We start from the raw sequence: 12,004 nt of genomic DNA on the forward strand, positions 1-12,004 counted from the left end.
TAAAGCTCAACAACATTAGACTGTATTTGTAGGGGCACATACAAGCATTTAAGAGTTTTATGCTTCATTCTTGCAAATGAAGCCATACTGAAGCAAAAAAAACTCATTAAAATAAAATGGAGACTGCACCCACAAATACCATGCCCTATCCCCACCTCCATCATTCCCTTGACAGATCACTTTTAACCTCAGAGATCATTAAAGCAGTACTACTTCAGGCTTTGCTAATTTTCAGCTATTTTCAGAAAGAGAAATAAATATCTGTGGTGAATACATCCAGAGCTCATTTTGGAAACTCCTTGTGGAGAGGACACTCTTGCTATTGGGCAGCAGCAGATACCTTTGCTATGTCCAGCACTGTCATGCTCTGCAGCAGATGTTGTCTCTCTACCTCCTTCTCTGGAAGCTGTACAAATGGGTTTGAAGCTGTTTGTGTCTGTTTGTCTGTCCCAGCTGGGCTAGTCTGTTTATCAAGTGGGCAGCTAGAGAGCACGGTGTGGTGCATGACATTCAGAAAGGGACAGCAGGAGGATTTGCTCTTCACGCTGCAGAGATGGGGACTCACATCCCTTTCAGCACATGACAAGCATGTGACAGGTAATATTTATGTAACATCTAAGAAGGGTTTCTTTTGTAATTCCAGATTTTCTGCAAGCATTCATGACTAAGGGAGTAATAACCTATGATACAAAGAGGAATAAAACAGACTTGAGAAACGGCAGGGAGATCATGTGCGCTGTTACTGCACTAGGAGCTGTGGCCCCAGCCCTACAAAGACTAATGCCCAAGCCTTAAAGGTTGGTGCTGTGAGTGGTCCTTCAGGAGTCAGAGTAACCCAGTGAGCAAAACTGCAGGGATTAGCCAAAACAGGGAGTGTGTGCTTTCAAGCTGTAGTCCACCCAGAGCAGGAGCATTTTTAAAAAGTTGTTTGTACTTTTAGCACCTTGAGCCACCGTCTTGGCTTTTATGTTTAAATGCTTTCATAATATAACAATATGAAACGTACCCACAGAACAAATGCCAAAACCAATATTCACGGATTCATTGCATAAATTCTCATGCTTGACTACATTCACAGTTAAAATGAATTGCAAATGCCAATGTAGTAAATGACTCATTTATGTTTACATGAATATTTCTGAATGTATTTGGGCTGCATCACTCAGCCCTCCTCCTTAAGAATTGCAGAGAAGAGAGGAGGAAAAGAGGAAGAAAAAAGAAATAATTGTGGTGAAGGACAATCAATCATAGACTCAGATTTATATTTTTAAAAAAAAAAACAAACCAAAACCTTATAAACAGCCTGAAAAAGCCCTCAGGAAAATGCTCATTAAGTGACCCTGCTAACTTTAAGCTCCTGCAGTTAAATACCATTTTCAGTTACTTTTCCTCTGCAAAAGGCTGGTGACTTCTTCCTTAATAAACACCTGGGAATGTTTTTGGTTTAACAAATAATGTAAATTCTGGGGTCATTCTCTTGCCCTTTGCAGTTGTCTGGGCTCTGGCTATTTGGAGGCTGAGAGAAAAATGCCCATTGGTTTGTCTGGCTGAAGGAATCATGGCAAGTTCCCCCTGCCATTTGCTAAGCTCTGGCCACAGGTGCTCCTGATCAGCTTCTCGCAGTATGTACTTGCACTGCTTTGTCAAATTCTTTCTGTTAGGATTCCTATTCTTTCCCAGAAACTGAGTTATCGCCAAACCTAGGAGAAGCAACTTTGGGTTATTCATAAATCCACTTCTGACACACAATGAACAATATAAGAGTTTGAAAGGTAAAAACTCTCATCACAGCACAAAAATTCATTTTCTGCTGCTTCTCCCAGTGTCAGGGGATAATGTTAGGAATTTCCTGCTATATGCTTTAAAATTTGTCAACTTTAAAGACATTACATTAAGAAAAAGAATGAAATAAAACAGAACAAAACAGGAAGAAAACCAAAACACAGTAGTATTTGGATCAGATGTTTTGTCTATAAAAAGTCAGCTTTCAAGTATAGGGTAAGTGCCATTTCTGCCTTGTTTCATTAATTATTCATCACCAGGTAGTAACATTTTAATTTACCACTGCAATAGCAATTCTATATGCAACAGTTCCCTCTTCTAGCAGAAGAAATATGGAGCAGCTCCCTTACTTTAAGTAATCTTACAGACACACCATACTCTAAAATGTAACACAGTTATGGTCTTATATTTTCCTATCTTTTATATTTATCTCTGTGTGTTTTATTCACCAAGAAAATATTTTCAGCTGTTAGGAATTTCTATATATCTTTCATGCAAAATTATAAAATAACTCACTTCATCCATGTGAGAGATATGTTTTCTGCTTCATCCTGAAGTTTCCAGTTTGCTTCATTTCTCTTACTTAGCTTTAATTCTTCATTAAAGTACACAGGGTGAGAGAAGGAGATACTTTTAATACAGCTTGGCTACTGTTAAATATCTAGCTGCCTCTTTCAAAATACCCCAAACAAAACAATTACTAAAGTGGCAAAATGACAGCAACAAGTAGACAAAGGGAAGTGTTAGAGGCAATTCAGAACTAATGTCCATCATGTGCTTTTTGCTCTGGTGTTCCCTTTAAAGGCAGTTGGGTTGGAGGTGAGCCATTCTTCATCGGATTCCTTTCTCCCCCTGCTTTAAGAGGGTTTAACGTTCACCAGAAAATGTTTATTGTAAAAAGAAAAAAAAATAAAAAAAGGAAAAAAACCCAAAAAAACCAAACAAAACCAAACAAACAATCCCACCCCCAACCAAACAACTGTTACACAGCCAATGCAAATGTGCCAAACTCTGAGAAGTGCCACCTTGGTTTTCGTCTTTCTGGGATTTAAGCAGTTGTGAGGGGAACAGCTGCATATCTGTAAGTCCAGGGCAGGTGGCCCCACTCAGACACTTGCCACTCACAACCACAAAGTCAAAAAATTTGACCAGTTTCTTGATAGTCTGAAAATGTTCATGAGTTCCAGTTTCTTCTCCTTTTACTTTTCTATAATGCAAAATAAAAATCCAGTTCAAAAATGCTGATTAGCTTTCCCATGGTTGCATTCAAGAAATTACTTTCACTGCCATATAAAAATATTCACACCACTAAAATCCCCCCACAATTTCCTCTGTTGCCTCTATGAAGGCCAGTGGTTTTGCATCACCATCCATGATGTCGTTTGTCTCTTTCAGAGTAGTCTGGCTGCAGGTCTGGGCGTGGGGTCTGCTTAAACAGGAGTTCAAAGGCTCTCCTCTTGCAACAGAGCAGCTTTCCTTTCCGGAAAAGGTCTAAAGTATCACCCTTGCAAAGCCAGCTCCTTTTAAATCCCGTTGTCTTTCCCCGAGCAGCAGGGCCATGGTGGGCTTGGAAAAGGGCAAGGGGGGATCTGAGAGTCTTTGAGTCAGCACATCAGCTCAGGAGGGATCCACCACAGAAGGAGTAACGGCGAGCTGCAAACCAAGATCAGAAGCTGTTACAAACTGACCCGATTTCAGCTCTGAATGCCACCATGTCTAACGGGTAGAGAGCTACAGGGGACAGCCAGGGGAAGAGGATTGAAGGACAGCTCTAAAACCAGTACAGGTCCTTGCTTTTATCCTGAGGTTGCAAACCTGAGAACGGAGAGAAGAAAAAAAAAAAAAAGGAAGAAGAAAAATAGGTATAGGCATTTAAGAACAGAGGAAAACAAATTGCATTTCTTGCCAGCTGAGGTAATTTTAAAGCATGGGATCTCCAGAGCCCCAGAAGGCTGTGAAACAAGAAGAGCCCAAGCCAGACTGGAGAAAGGCACACGCCCCTCCTGCTTAAAGTGAGGACACTATAAGGGGCCATTAGTGGCTGCAATAATGAAACCAGCATGGAGCAGATTTTCCTTCCCTTCACAACCACTGTCTTAGGAACTGTCACTGCTGACTGTGCCTGTGTACCCGTTTTTGCCATCACTGCAGCCAAACCCTTGGTTCCAGACGCCCCAACAGGCACCATCGGGGAAGAAACCTGCCTTTTTTGCTCAACAAATGCAATTGTGCTTTCATCTCAAAACCTGGAAGGAAAAGGTAAATAACGAGAGGAGCTAGTTCATGAACCTGCATGGTGTCTAGAAATGACCTCTCAGGGCAACACATGGATGGGGCCAAGCAGTGACCTTTGGGGCTGCTCCATTCTACTCCCAGCTCTCACTGCTCCATGCAGGAGCAAGACCAGGACCAGGACAAAAGTACATCAAAGCAACCTGTAGCCTCAGGGCATGTCTGAGGGCATCAGAAATTCAAATAATGTTGTGGAGATGTGATGTGCTGGCCTGTTCCATCCTTCCTCTCCCTTCCTCTCTTGCCTGGCCTGAGAGCCCCAAGAAGAGCACCCAGGACAGAGCTCAGCACACATGGGGCTTCCACCCTCACTTCATTCCTGCACAGCAGAGCCTCAGCCACCTCCCATGAGTCCTTCCCTACTGCTGTGGACGGTGTGGAATCAGGGAGTAGGGGTGCAGCTGAGCCAGGGGACCTGGAGGGACCGAGAGCAGCTCATTACCTGTGTCCACATTGAGGCCAATGCTCTGTGCCATGTCTCCTGTTGCATTGGGGAAGGGGCCCGGCGTCGTCCAGGCCGCAGCAGCACCCGCTTCGCTCTTGCCCAGTTCACAGGGGGGGCTGACTGGTGTGGATACGGAGGCGGGGGTGAGGCGGTGGGGGCGGACGGAGGCGGTGGGCACCAGGAGTGAGCCGTAGCGGGGGTCAAAGTGGGGCCCATAGACTTCGTGCATGGCGCTGGGGCGGGGGTAGGCAGTGCTCTGTGTCCCAATGTAGGGGTGGTGGTGGTGGTGGTGGTGGTGGTGGTGGGCGTGGTGCCAGGGCTCGGGGCCGCCCTGGTGCAGGTGGCCGTGCAGAGAAGTGGGTGCGTAGGGGTCGGTGGCAGCGGCGAAGGGCAGCTCGCTGTGGGCTGCAGCTCCAAGGGGGCTGCTCAGGCTGGCTGGGACCGAGGAGGGCTGGTACGTGCTGTTCCAGAAGGATGGTGGGAAGATGCGCTGGCTCATTGGGAAGGAACCATCTGGGTGAAGGAAGTGGGAAAGAAAGTCAGCAATGAGCACACCCCACAAGACTTGATCTCCTTTCCCTAGGGCTCTGTCCCTCCCTGATCCACCCAAACCAGTCCTTTCATTCCCTTTATTCCACGAAAAGCTGGAAAATATAAGAACTTTCTCCAAACAAGTACAGATTCCTCCCCAACTAAAAATCCACCACACCTAGCCTATGGTTTATCCATGAAACTGCAACTGTATCCTCCATCTTTCTCCTACGGTGTAGATGGGCAAAAGGCTGTTACCTAAGGTGAGAGAAACATCTCTTTTCTTCAGTAGTGGAACCTGAGTGAGAGCTACTATATGCCATTTACATTTTCAGGATTGGGTTTTTCTTGTTTGTTTTTTCAATAATCTCCTTGTCTAAGCATTTATGCCCAATGATTCCTAAAAAGTGGCTGCTGTCTCAGTGCAGTTACAAAGTGGGCAGGAACAGTGTGAGATGTGACTAAAGGCATGTTTGAGTTACTCAAATATCTGAGGAAAATTCTCCATCTATTACAGAGGTCTGTTTCTTAAGTATATTGTCAACATGTTTGGGAAGCCCTCAGCAGAACTTTGGAGATTGGCAGGGCAAAGGACAAGCACCCTACATTTTCTTAGCCTAGTTAGCAACATGCAAAATGGACTGGTGATAATTAATAGCACAAATAGGTGTTATGCATGATTAATTGGGAATGCATACTGTTCCTGAAAGAAATAAAACTGTGTTCCTAATACTTCCTTGCCAGGGAAATATGTCAGCTCTGAACCTTGGCATTTCTTGGGAGATGGGGTAGCAGTTCATGATGAGCAAAAAAACCTCATCTACTGCCATCAATTCCAGCACTGAATATATCTCACCCATGAAACATTCTTAGACACTACAGACAGCAATCCGTGCAGGGTCTGGGAAGCCAGCCCTGGCCGAGCAGATGGCCCTGTGAGGGAGGGTTACTAAGACTGTCCACAAGGAAGTGCCAGCCCTAACTCTCTGGCAGATGGAGTGTGGGGAAGTTTACTCCCTCTGCCCTGTGGGCCTGTCCAGTGTGAATCAGGCATGGATACGGAGAGCTGTGCATAAGCCACCGCCTTGGCCTTGACAGCACATGGCTATGAGCAGGTCTGGAAGCCCTTGTGTTCAGAAACTTCAGAGTCCTTGTTAGCACTCCATCAGCAATCAGGGTGATGGTACATGCAGGGAAAGATACAGGGACACACATATTTGTTTAGAGGTGGGAAGCTGATGAGATGGTTCCCACATTTGCTTTTTTCTTTGCTCCCATCACTATGACCACTCTAAACTGAAAGCTGGGGTCAATGGGGAACACAGTCACAGTTTGGGAGTCACTCCGTGGCTAGTTGGGTGGTATCTGCCTCCAGGTAAAGCACCTGCAGTGAAGAGACAATTTGTTTCCCCCGACTGCCTCTCAGGCTGCTTTCCCCCTGGACCATGCCCCCCCCTACATAATCTGAAGGGCTTTATTCTTTCTTTTTTTACTCTAAAAGGGCCAAGTATCCTAGCCTGGGATCTCAGGGGATGCCCTCCGGGCACCAGCCGCTGGTGGGAGGGAGGAGAGAGCCGGGATGCGCAGCCAAGGAGAGGACGAGGTGCCGGCCCAGAGGGAGCCTCCTCCGCCCCCGCATCCCCCGCATCCTCCGCATCCCCCACATCCCCCGCGCCGCGCTGGGCGCTCACCCCGCCAGGAGCCCGCGTTCCGCGCCGCCTTCGCGCTGCCGATGGAGAAGCTGCTGGGCTGGCTGAGTGCACGGCTGAAGTGCTCATCCACCACGGCGCTGATGTCCCCCTGGAAGTAGGTGAAGAGGACGCAGCGGGAGCTGATGTACTCGGCCTCGGGAGGTCGCTCCTTCTCGGGGCTGCAGTCCTCCTCCTTGATGCTGGCCGCGGGGTGGCTGGAGAAGGAGCTGCCGGCGCTGGCGCTGCTGCCGCTCTCCGGGGCTTCCTGCATTTTGGAGTAAAAGGCGAGTTTCTGCAGGGGAGGAAAGAAAACGGAGCCGGTCACGCAGCACACCAAGGTGCGCTGGCCCGCCCTGTGCCATCCGGCGTGCAGCGCCGAGCCCTCTCCCGCGGTCCTTCCGAGGGGATGCCAAAATCTGCTCCTCGGCTGCCCGCCGTTCCCTCAGCCTACACCGCAACCCCCACACCCTCCTATCGCCCTCTGTAGTCCGGGGGCAGAGAAGGGACTGCAAATAGGGCTGGGGGACCGAAACCCACAGGTGCTGAACCGGATGGATCAAGACAGCGGCCGGCTGGGGAAGGCGCGGCCGGGAGGGGTTCACACCGCCGGGTACCCCTCACCAAGCCCCGCAAAAAAAGGCTCTTTGCAGCTGGCTCATGAGGGGACGGCAGCTGCCAAGGGGCTGCAATGCGGGGGCACGGCCGTGCGACGGCCCAGCACCCACGCAGCAGCGCCGGCAGCTGGGAGGAGGCGAGAGCCGCTCGGTCCCTGGCTCCGGAAATCTATCTGGTGCGAAAAGTGTCCTGTAACCCGTAGCGGCGAGGTAGAAGGAAAGAGGGGGAAAAAAGACTGACAGCCACAAACACACTTCAGGGCAAAACTCAGCATTTCCCTGGACACCAAGAAGCTCCAGGTATTTACTACAGGATTAATCCCATTTTACTTTACTCCGCCGAGTGGGAAAACGGCGGGCGTTGTGAAGTTTGCCGGATGTTTCCCGTCTTTATGCGCTTTAGCGTGTCTGCAGCTGCTGGGAGTTTCTTAGCAATAAGCGCTGCGACGCGGAGCCACGGCTTGGCCGCTGCGGGCAGAGCCTTGGGGCGGCCGGCGGGGGAAGAACCGAGGGGACGGGACAGAGTCTTGGTCCAAGACACGCGATATATATTTGATAATGTCACTCGTCGCGACGACCGCCTTTCCGCTTGGCTCCCTGTTCGGCCATTGAGGTAATGATCATCCCCCTTAATAATGTAATAAGCCGGGGGTTGAGGGGGTGGTGTGAAGGAAGGCAAGGTAGGGGAATACACATCATCTGCTATTTGTGACGGGTCCTAGGCCCCTCTGCGTGGCTCTGGAGGCGGCGCAGGGACGGCCACGCCGCTGTCCCGGGCCCGGCACTGCCCCCGCCTCGGGCCCGGGGCGCCGTTCTCTGTACCCATCCCCTTTTCGTTATGCTGGGGGAGGAAGGAATTAATTTCTGAAAGGGTCAGGGGAGAAGGAAAAACTAGGACAGCAGAGGGGTGAAAAGGAAAGCGGTGTGCAGCAGGTGCAATGCCGGAGGAGCCGAGCCTGACCCACGAGAGACCGTGCGCGTCCCGGAGCCAGCCGATCCCCGCGCACCGCCGGCCGTGCGTGCCCGAAACATCCCCGCGGCCGGAGGGATCCTTTTCTTGAAACCTCGGGATTAGCTGACACCCGCGACCGCCCGGGCGGAGCTACACGCAAGGAGGCGGCGGGACGTGGCTCCAGCTCACGAAGCACCCTCGGCTCTCGCAGGCGACGGCAGCCGCCGGGAGCCCGGGGGGCTGGGGGACGTCCCGAGGTCCCGCCGCCGCCGAGGGGAGCATCCTGCAGCCCCTTGCTCCCCTTCGCGGCCGCGGTTTCCTCCGCCACCGCCAAACCGGGGAAACCCCGCAACCTCCCGTCTCTCTCGCCTCCCCCACATCCAGAGCGTAACTCCGGAGCACCCCTCCGAGTCGGCTGTAAAATCTCTGCACCAAGCGGGTTCCGTGGCAGCGGCCGGGATGCCGGCGCGCAGGGGTGAGCGATGCCCCGGGAAGCCCGGCCTCGCAGCTCCCGACGGTCGCCACACACCGTGGACATCGCTGCCACACCCGCCGCGCTCGGAAGCAGCTCGTCCCGGTAAAGAAAACAAACAAGCAAACATTTTAAATCAAACAAACAAGCAAACAAACCCCCCTAAAAAGCCTTCTGAGGGTTAAAATCGCGACCTCTCTCCCAAGGCATCCCGTAGCCCGTCGTTTGCCGCCGGGGTACATACCCTGCCGAGCCCCGCGCCAAGGTGGGATGCGGTTCTGCTCCACTCACCATCGCAGGCTCCCAGATCTCCCCCCCCTCCCGCCCCCCCCCCTTTCCCCTCCCCTTCTCCTTTTCCCTTTTCCCTTTGGTGAGGCCCCAGACGGCCATCCTCCAGACGATACCCCTCCCACCTTCTGCCTCTTCACCGCTGTCCGCTACACGTACCTGGTGGTAGGGGCTGTAGGCTGCTGCGAAGTAGGGCTGGCCAGGACCGTAAACTTGGTACATAACATCCAAACAGCTCATGGCTGGCCGGGGCCGAGAAGAATTTTTCTTCTCATCAACTCGTGTTCTGCAAAGTGGAGTAATGCTTCGGGGGAGGGAGGTTCCCGGGGGTTAAGAGGCACCACGCGCTGGTGGGAGGAGTGAGGGGGGATGAGGCCGCGCTGGGCTGTGCTGACACCCCCTCCCTGCCTTCTTTCCCGGCCTTCCGTCCTTCCTATAGCGTGGCTCCCTCCCGCAAATTCGCCGGGACTGGAGGGGCTCCCTGGCCACCGGGGGAATTTCAGCCCCGAGCCCGGCGGGTGGCAGAAGCGGAGGGAGCAGGGAGACCCCCGTTCCTCAGCCGGGACTGCCAGGGAGCAGCGGGGCGGGAGGCGCAGGGGGAGCTCCGGCCAGGCTGGAGCCTGGCGGGGGGAACGGGGGTCGGCGAAGATGGGGGCTTACCCAGCGGGTCAACCCATCTCCCGCTGCTTTTTTTAAATTTCATTTATTTCGTTACATTCCACGCGCCTCCTGTGCCGGGTGCTGCTCCCGGGGAGGGTGTCCCTGCCGACCCCCACCTCGTCGGCCTCCGCTCCTGGCCCGGGCGAAGTGGAGCTCCGGGAAAGGCACGAAACTGGGTGACCCCATCCAAATCCCACCAAGTCCGGCGTCCGCCGGAAAATGCCACCACCAAAACCAGAGGAGTTGAGAGGTCTGATAAACCGAAGGAGGAAAAACCAGTTGCTCCCGAGGAGGAATCTCCCCAGAAACTTTTGAATCATTACAAATCCCGGGAACGGCGATGCTTTTGCACTTAATAGAAACTAAAACAACGCCGAGGGCAAAGTCATGTCAAAACAACAAAGTATCGTGAAGGTAAACTGGATTTACTCCCTGGCTTTCTGCTGAGTACGACACGCAAAGTTGTAAATAGCTGAATGTATCTTCACTGCTAATTTTAAAGGAGTTACATAGGAGGCAAATTATTTTTTAACAGAGATGTAAGTTCTCATTTCAATATCAACTCTTTGAAATGTTCAACTTCATGGTACGGGTCACAACCACTGTGAGAAGAGACCCATTTTGTTTTGATTTAAGCACTGGTAATGAAGCAGAAAAAAAATATAGAAAATACAAGAGAAAGAATATTGCTCAGTTTTCAAATGCTGATTGGTTACAAAACTATTGGGGAAAATCTGAAAAGAATGAACACTTTGAATTTTGAAGACCTGGAAATATTTAAACTAATTTTATCACAGACACATCATAGTTAAAACTAAACATTTACTCTATTTTGTTTTCTTCAAAATGCAATTTTTATATTCCAAATGCTAGAAATTGTTTTGAATGCCTGTTGTTCACCAAAATCATATTTCAGTGCCTGATGAGCATATTTCAATGTTTTCTGCACCAGGTGCAAGGTTTAAAAGTCATATTTAAACAAGTTTCTTTCTCCCTGTTCTAGTTTGGGAAATTAGTTTTCCATACTGCAGTGCAGTCTGAAACACTGTGGCTGTGGGTTCTGCCTCAGTGTTGCTCCTTCCCCCATCACAGTCAATTTTGTGTAGGTGGACAAGAAAATGAGGGATGACCTCTGGGTATTAGGCTTTAAAATAAGAAATGTAACTTGTATTCTATAATTTTATTTCTCCTGAGCAGTAAGCAAATAGTCACAGTAGTGGGAAGGACTCACTCTGTGGCCGGTGTCCAAATTAAAGCAGTCAGCTAAAGAATAGCCCTTCCCTCCTCACATCGAGAGACTGAGGAATCTCACTTGGGACATTGGGATCTCACTTCTCCTCTGTGTCCTGCTTGTGAGGGGTAGGGAGCTTTCCCAGCACACACAGACCTGTGCCTGTTTCACAGGTAAGAGTGTGCTGGGCAAGGTACCAAAAAAAGCCCATTTCTCAGAGGGTAAGTCCAATTAACACCTGCTCCAAAGACACAGCATGCCTTCCTGCTCTTTGGAGCAGCCCTTCGCCAGGACTCTGTGCCATAGCAAAGGTAGGACCTGACACTGGCCAAGGCTCAGCATTCACTTGTGTGGAAAAACCCAAAGTGTAACAGCAGCATGTGTGACTGGGTGCTGAAATGTGGCAGATGGTCTAGCTTGTGTGTACCCTGCAGAATCTCTCCTTGAGGGCTCACTTCAGGGGTTTTACCTCACTCTCAGGTATATGCTAGGGGAATCAGGTCTGATGTGGCTTGCAATGAATTAGATCTCTTTTACAGGCAGTTACTCGACTGTAAACCTGTGCAGTGTAAGACACAAGTAAACTTCAGTATCTTAATGCAGAGCAATAAAAACATTCATGCAAAAATGCTGGAAGTATTTTGCCTCTTTGGTGCATCTGTGAAATTAGTCCTGGTATAGGAAATGATCCTGGAAACCAAGGGTCAGAAACTATATTCACTAATGATCTCACTGTGTATTTACAATTATATAAAAACAGTCTTCCATGGTCCTAACTAAAGAATTTTTGGTGGGTTGAATCACATAAGGAATTACAAAAATGGAAAGAAACAGCTGTGTTACCTCAGAGAGAAAATTATGACAGCAGTAAAGGAAGCACAGTTTTAGAAAGGACATGGGTTAAGAACTGAATGTGTACCATTGCAGCACTGGCATGGGCCAACTCCTAAACCACACACTTGTAAATATTTCACAGCAGTAATGTGAAAAGAAAATCTTGTTAGGAATAAAAAATGATTGGTTCTGATAAACAGCAAGATGCAGAA

General features: G+C 49.8%; 1 protein-coding gene across 3 annotated transcripts; it reads right to left on the minus strand.

Moving 5' to 3' along the window:
* On the minus strand, window positions 1-9,392 carry VGLL2 (vestigial like family member 2). 3 transcript variants are annotated; one of them, XM_005518302.3, is made up of 4 exons: window positions 9,227-9,392; window positions 6,742-7,033; window positions 4,517-5,032; window positions 1-3,435 (listed from the first exon to the last, which is right to left on the minus strand). In XM_005518302.3, exons 1-4 carry the CDS (start codon window positions 9,305-9,307, stop codon window positions 3,395-3,397), a joined length of 930 nt encoding a protein of 309 aa, XP_005518359.1. In that variant the 5' UTR covers window positions 9,308-9,392; the 3' UTR covers window positions 1-3,394. The 3 variants fall into 3 exon arrangements, with proteins under 3 accessions (XP_005518359.1, XP_014119136.1, XP_014119137.1); XM_014263661.2 differs by having other exon boundaries at window positions 1-3,597; XM_014263662.2 differs by lacking the exon at window positions 9,227-9,392 and adding an exon at window positions 7,686-7,752 and having other exon boundaries at window positions 1-3,597.
* Between the last annotated feature and the right edge of the window lie 2,612 nt (window positions 9,393-12,004).

Source organism: Pseudopodoces humilis, chromosome 3, assembly GCF_049639895.1.
Source record: "Pseudopodoces humilis isolate 2021_Gansu_Grassland_sample_001 chromosome 3, ASM4963989v1, whole genome shotgun sequence".
In the NCBI taxonomy this organism is placed as follows: Eukaryota; Metazoa; Chordata; class Aves; order Passeriformes; family Paridae; genus Pseudopodoces; species Pseudopodoces humilis.

What these genes read in the sequence shown, in the direction of transcription:
- VGLL2 (XM_014263661.2), bottom strand. Translation starts at nt 9,307, where the DNA reads ATGAGCTGTTTGGATGTTATGTACCAAGTTTACGGTCCTGGCCAGCCC. An exon ending in GAACGCGGGCTCCTGGCGGG is followed by an intron (nt 5,033 to 6,741) that starts GTGAGCGCCCAG and finishes TCCTTCACCCAG; the next exon opens with ATGGTTCCTTCCCAATGAGC. An exon ending in TGGCCTCAATGTGGACACAG is followed by an intron (nt 3,598 to 4,516) that starts GTAATGAGCTGC and finishes CTCCGTTCTCAG; the next exon opens with GTTTGCAACCTCAGGATAAA.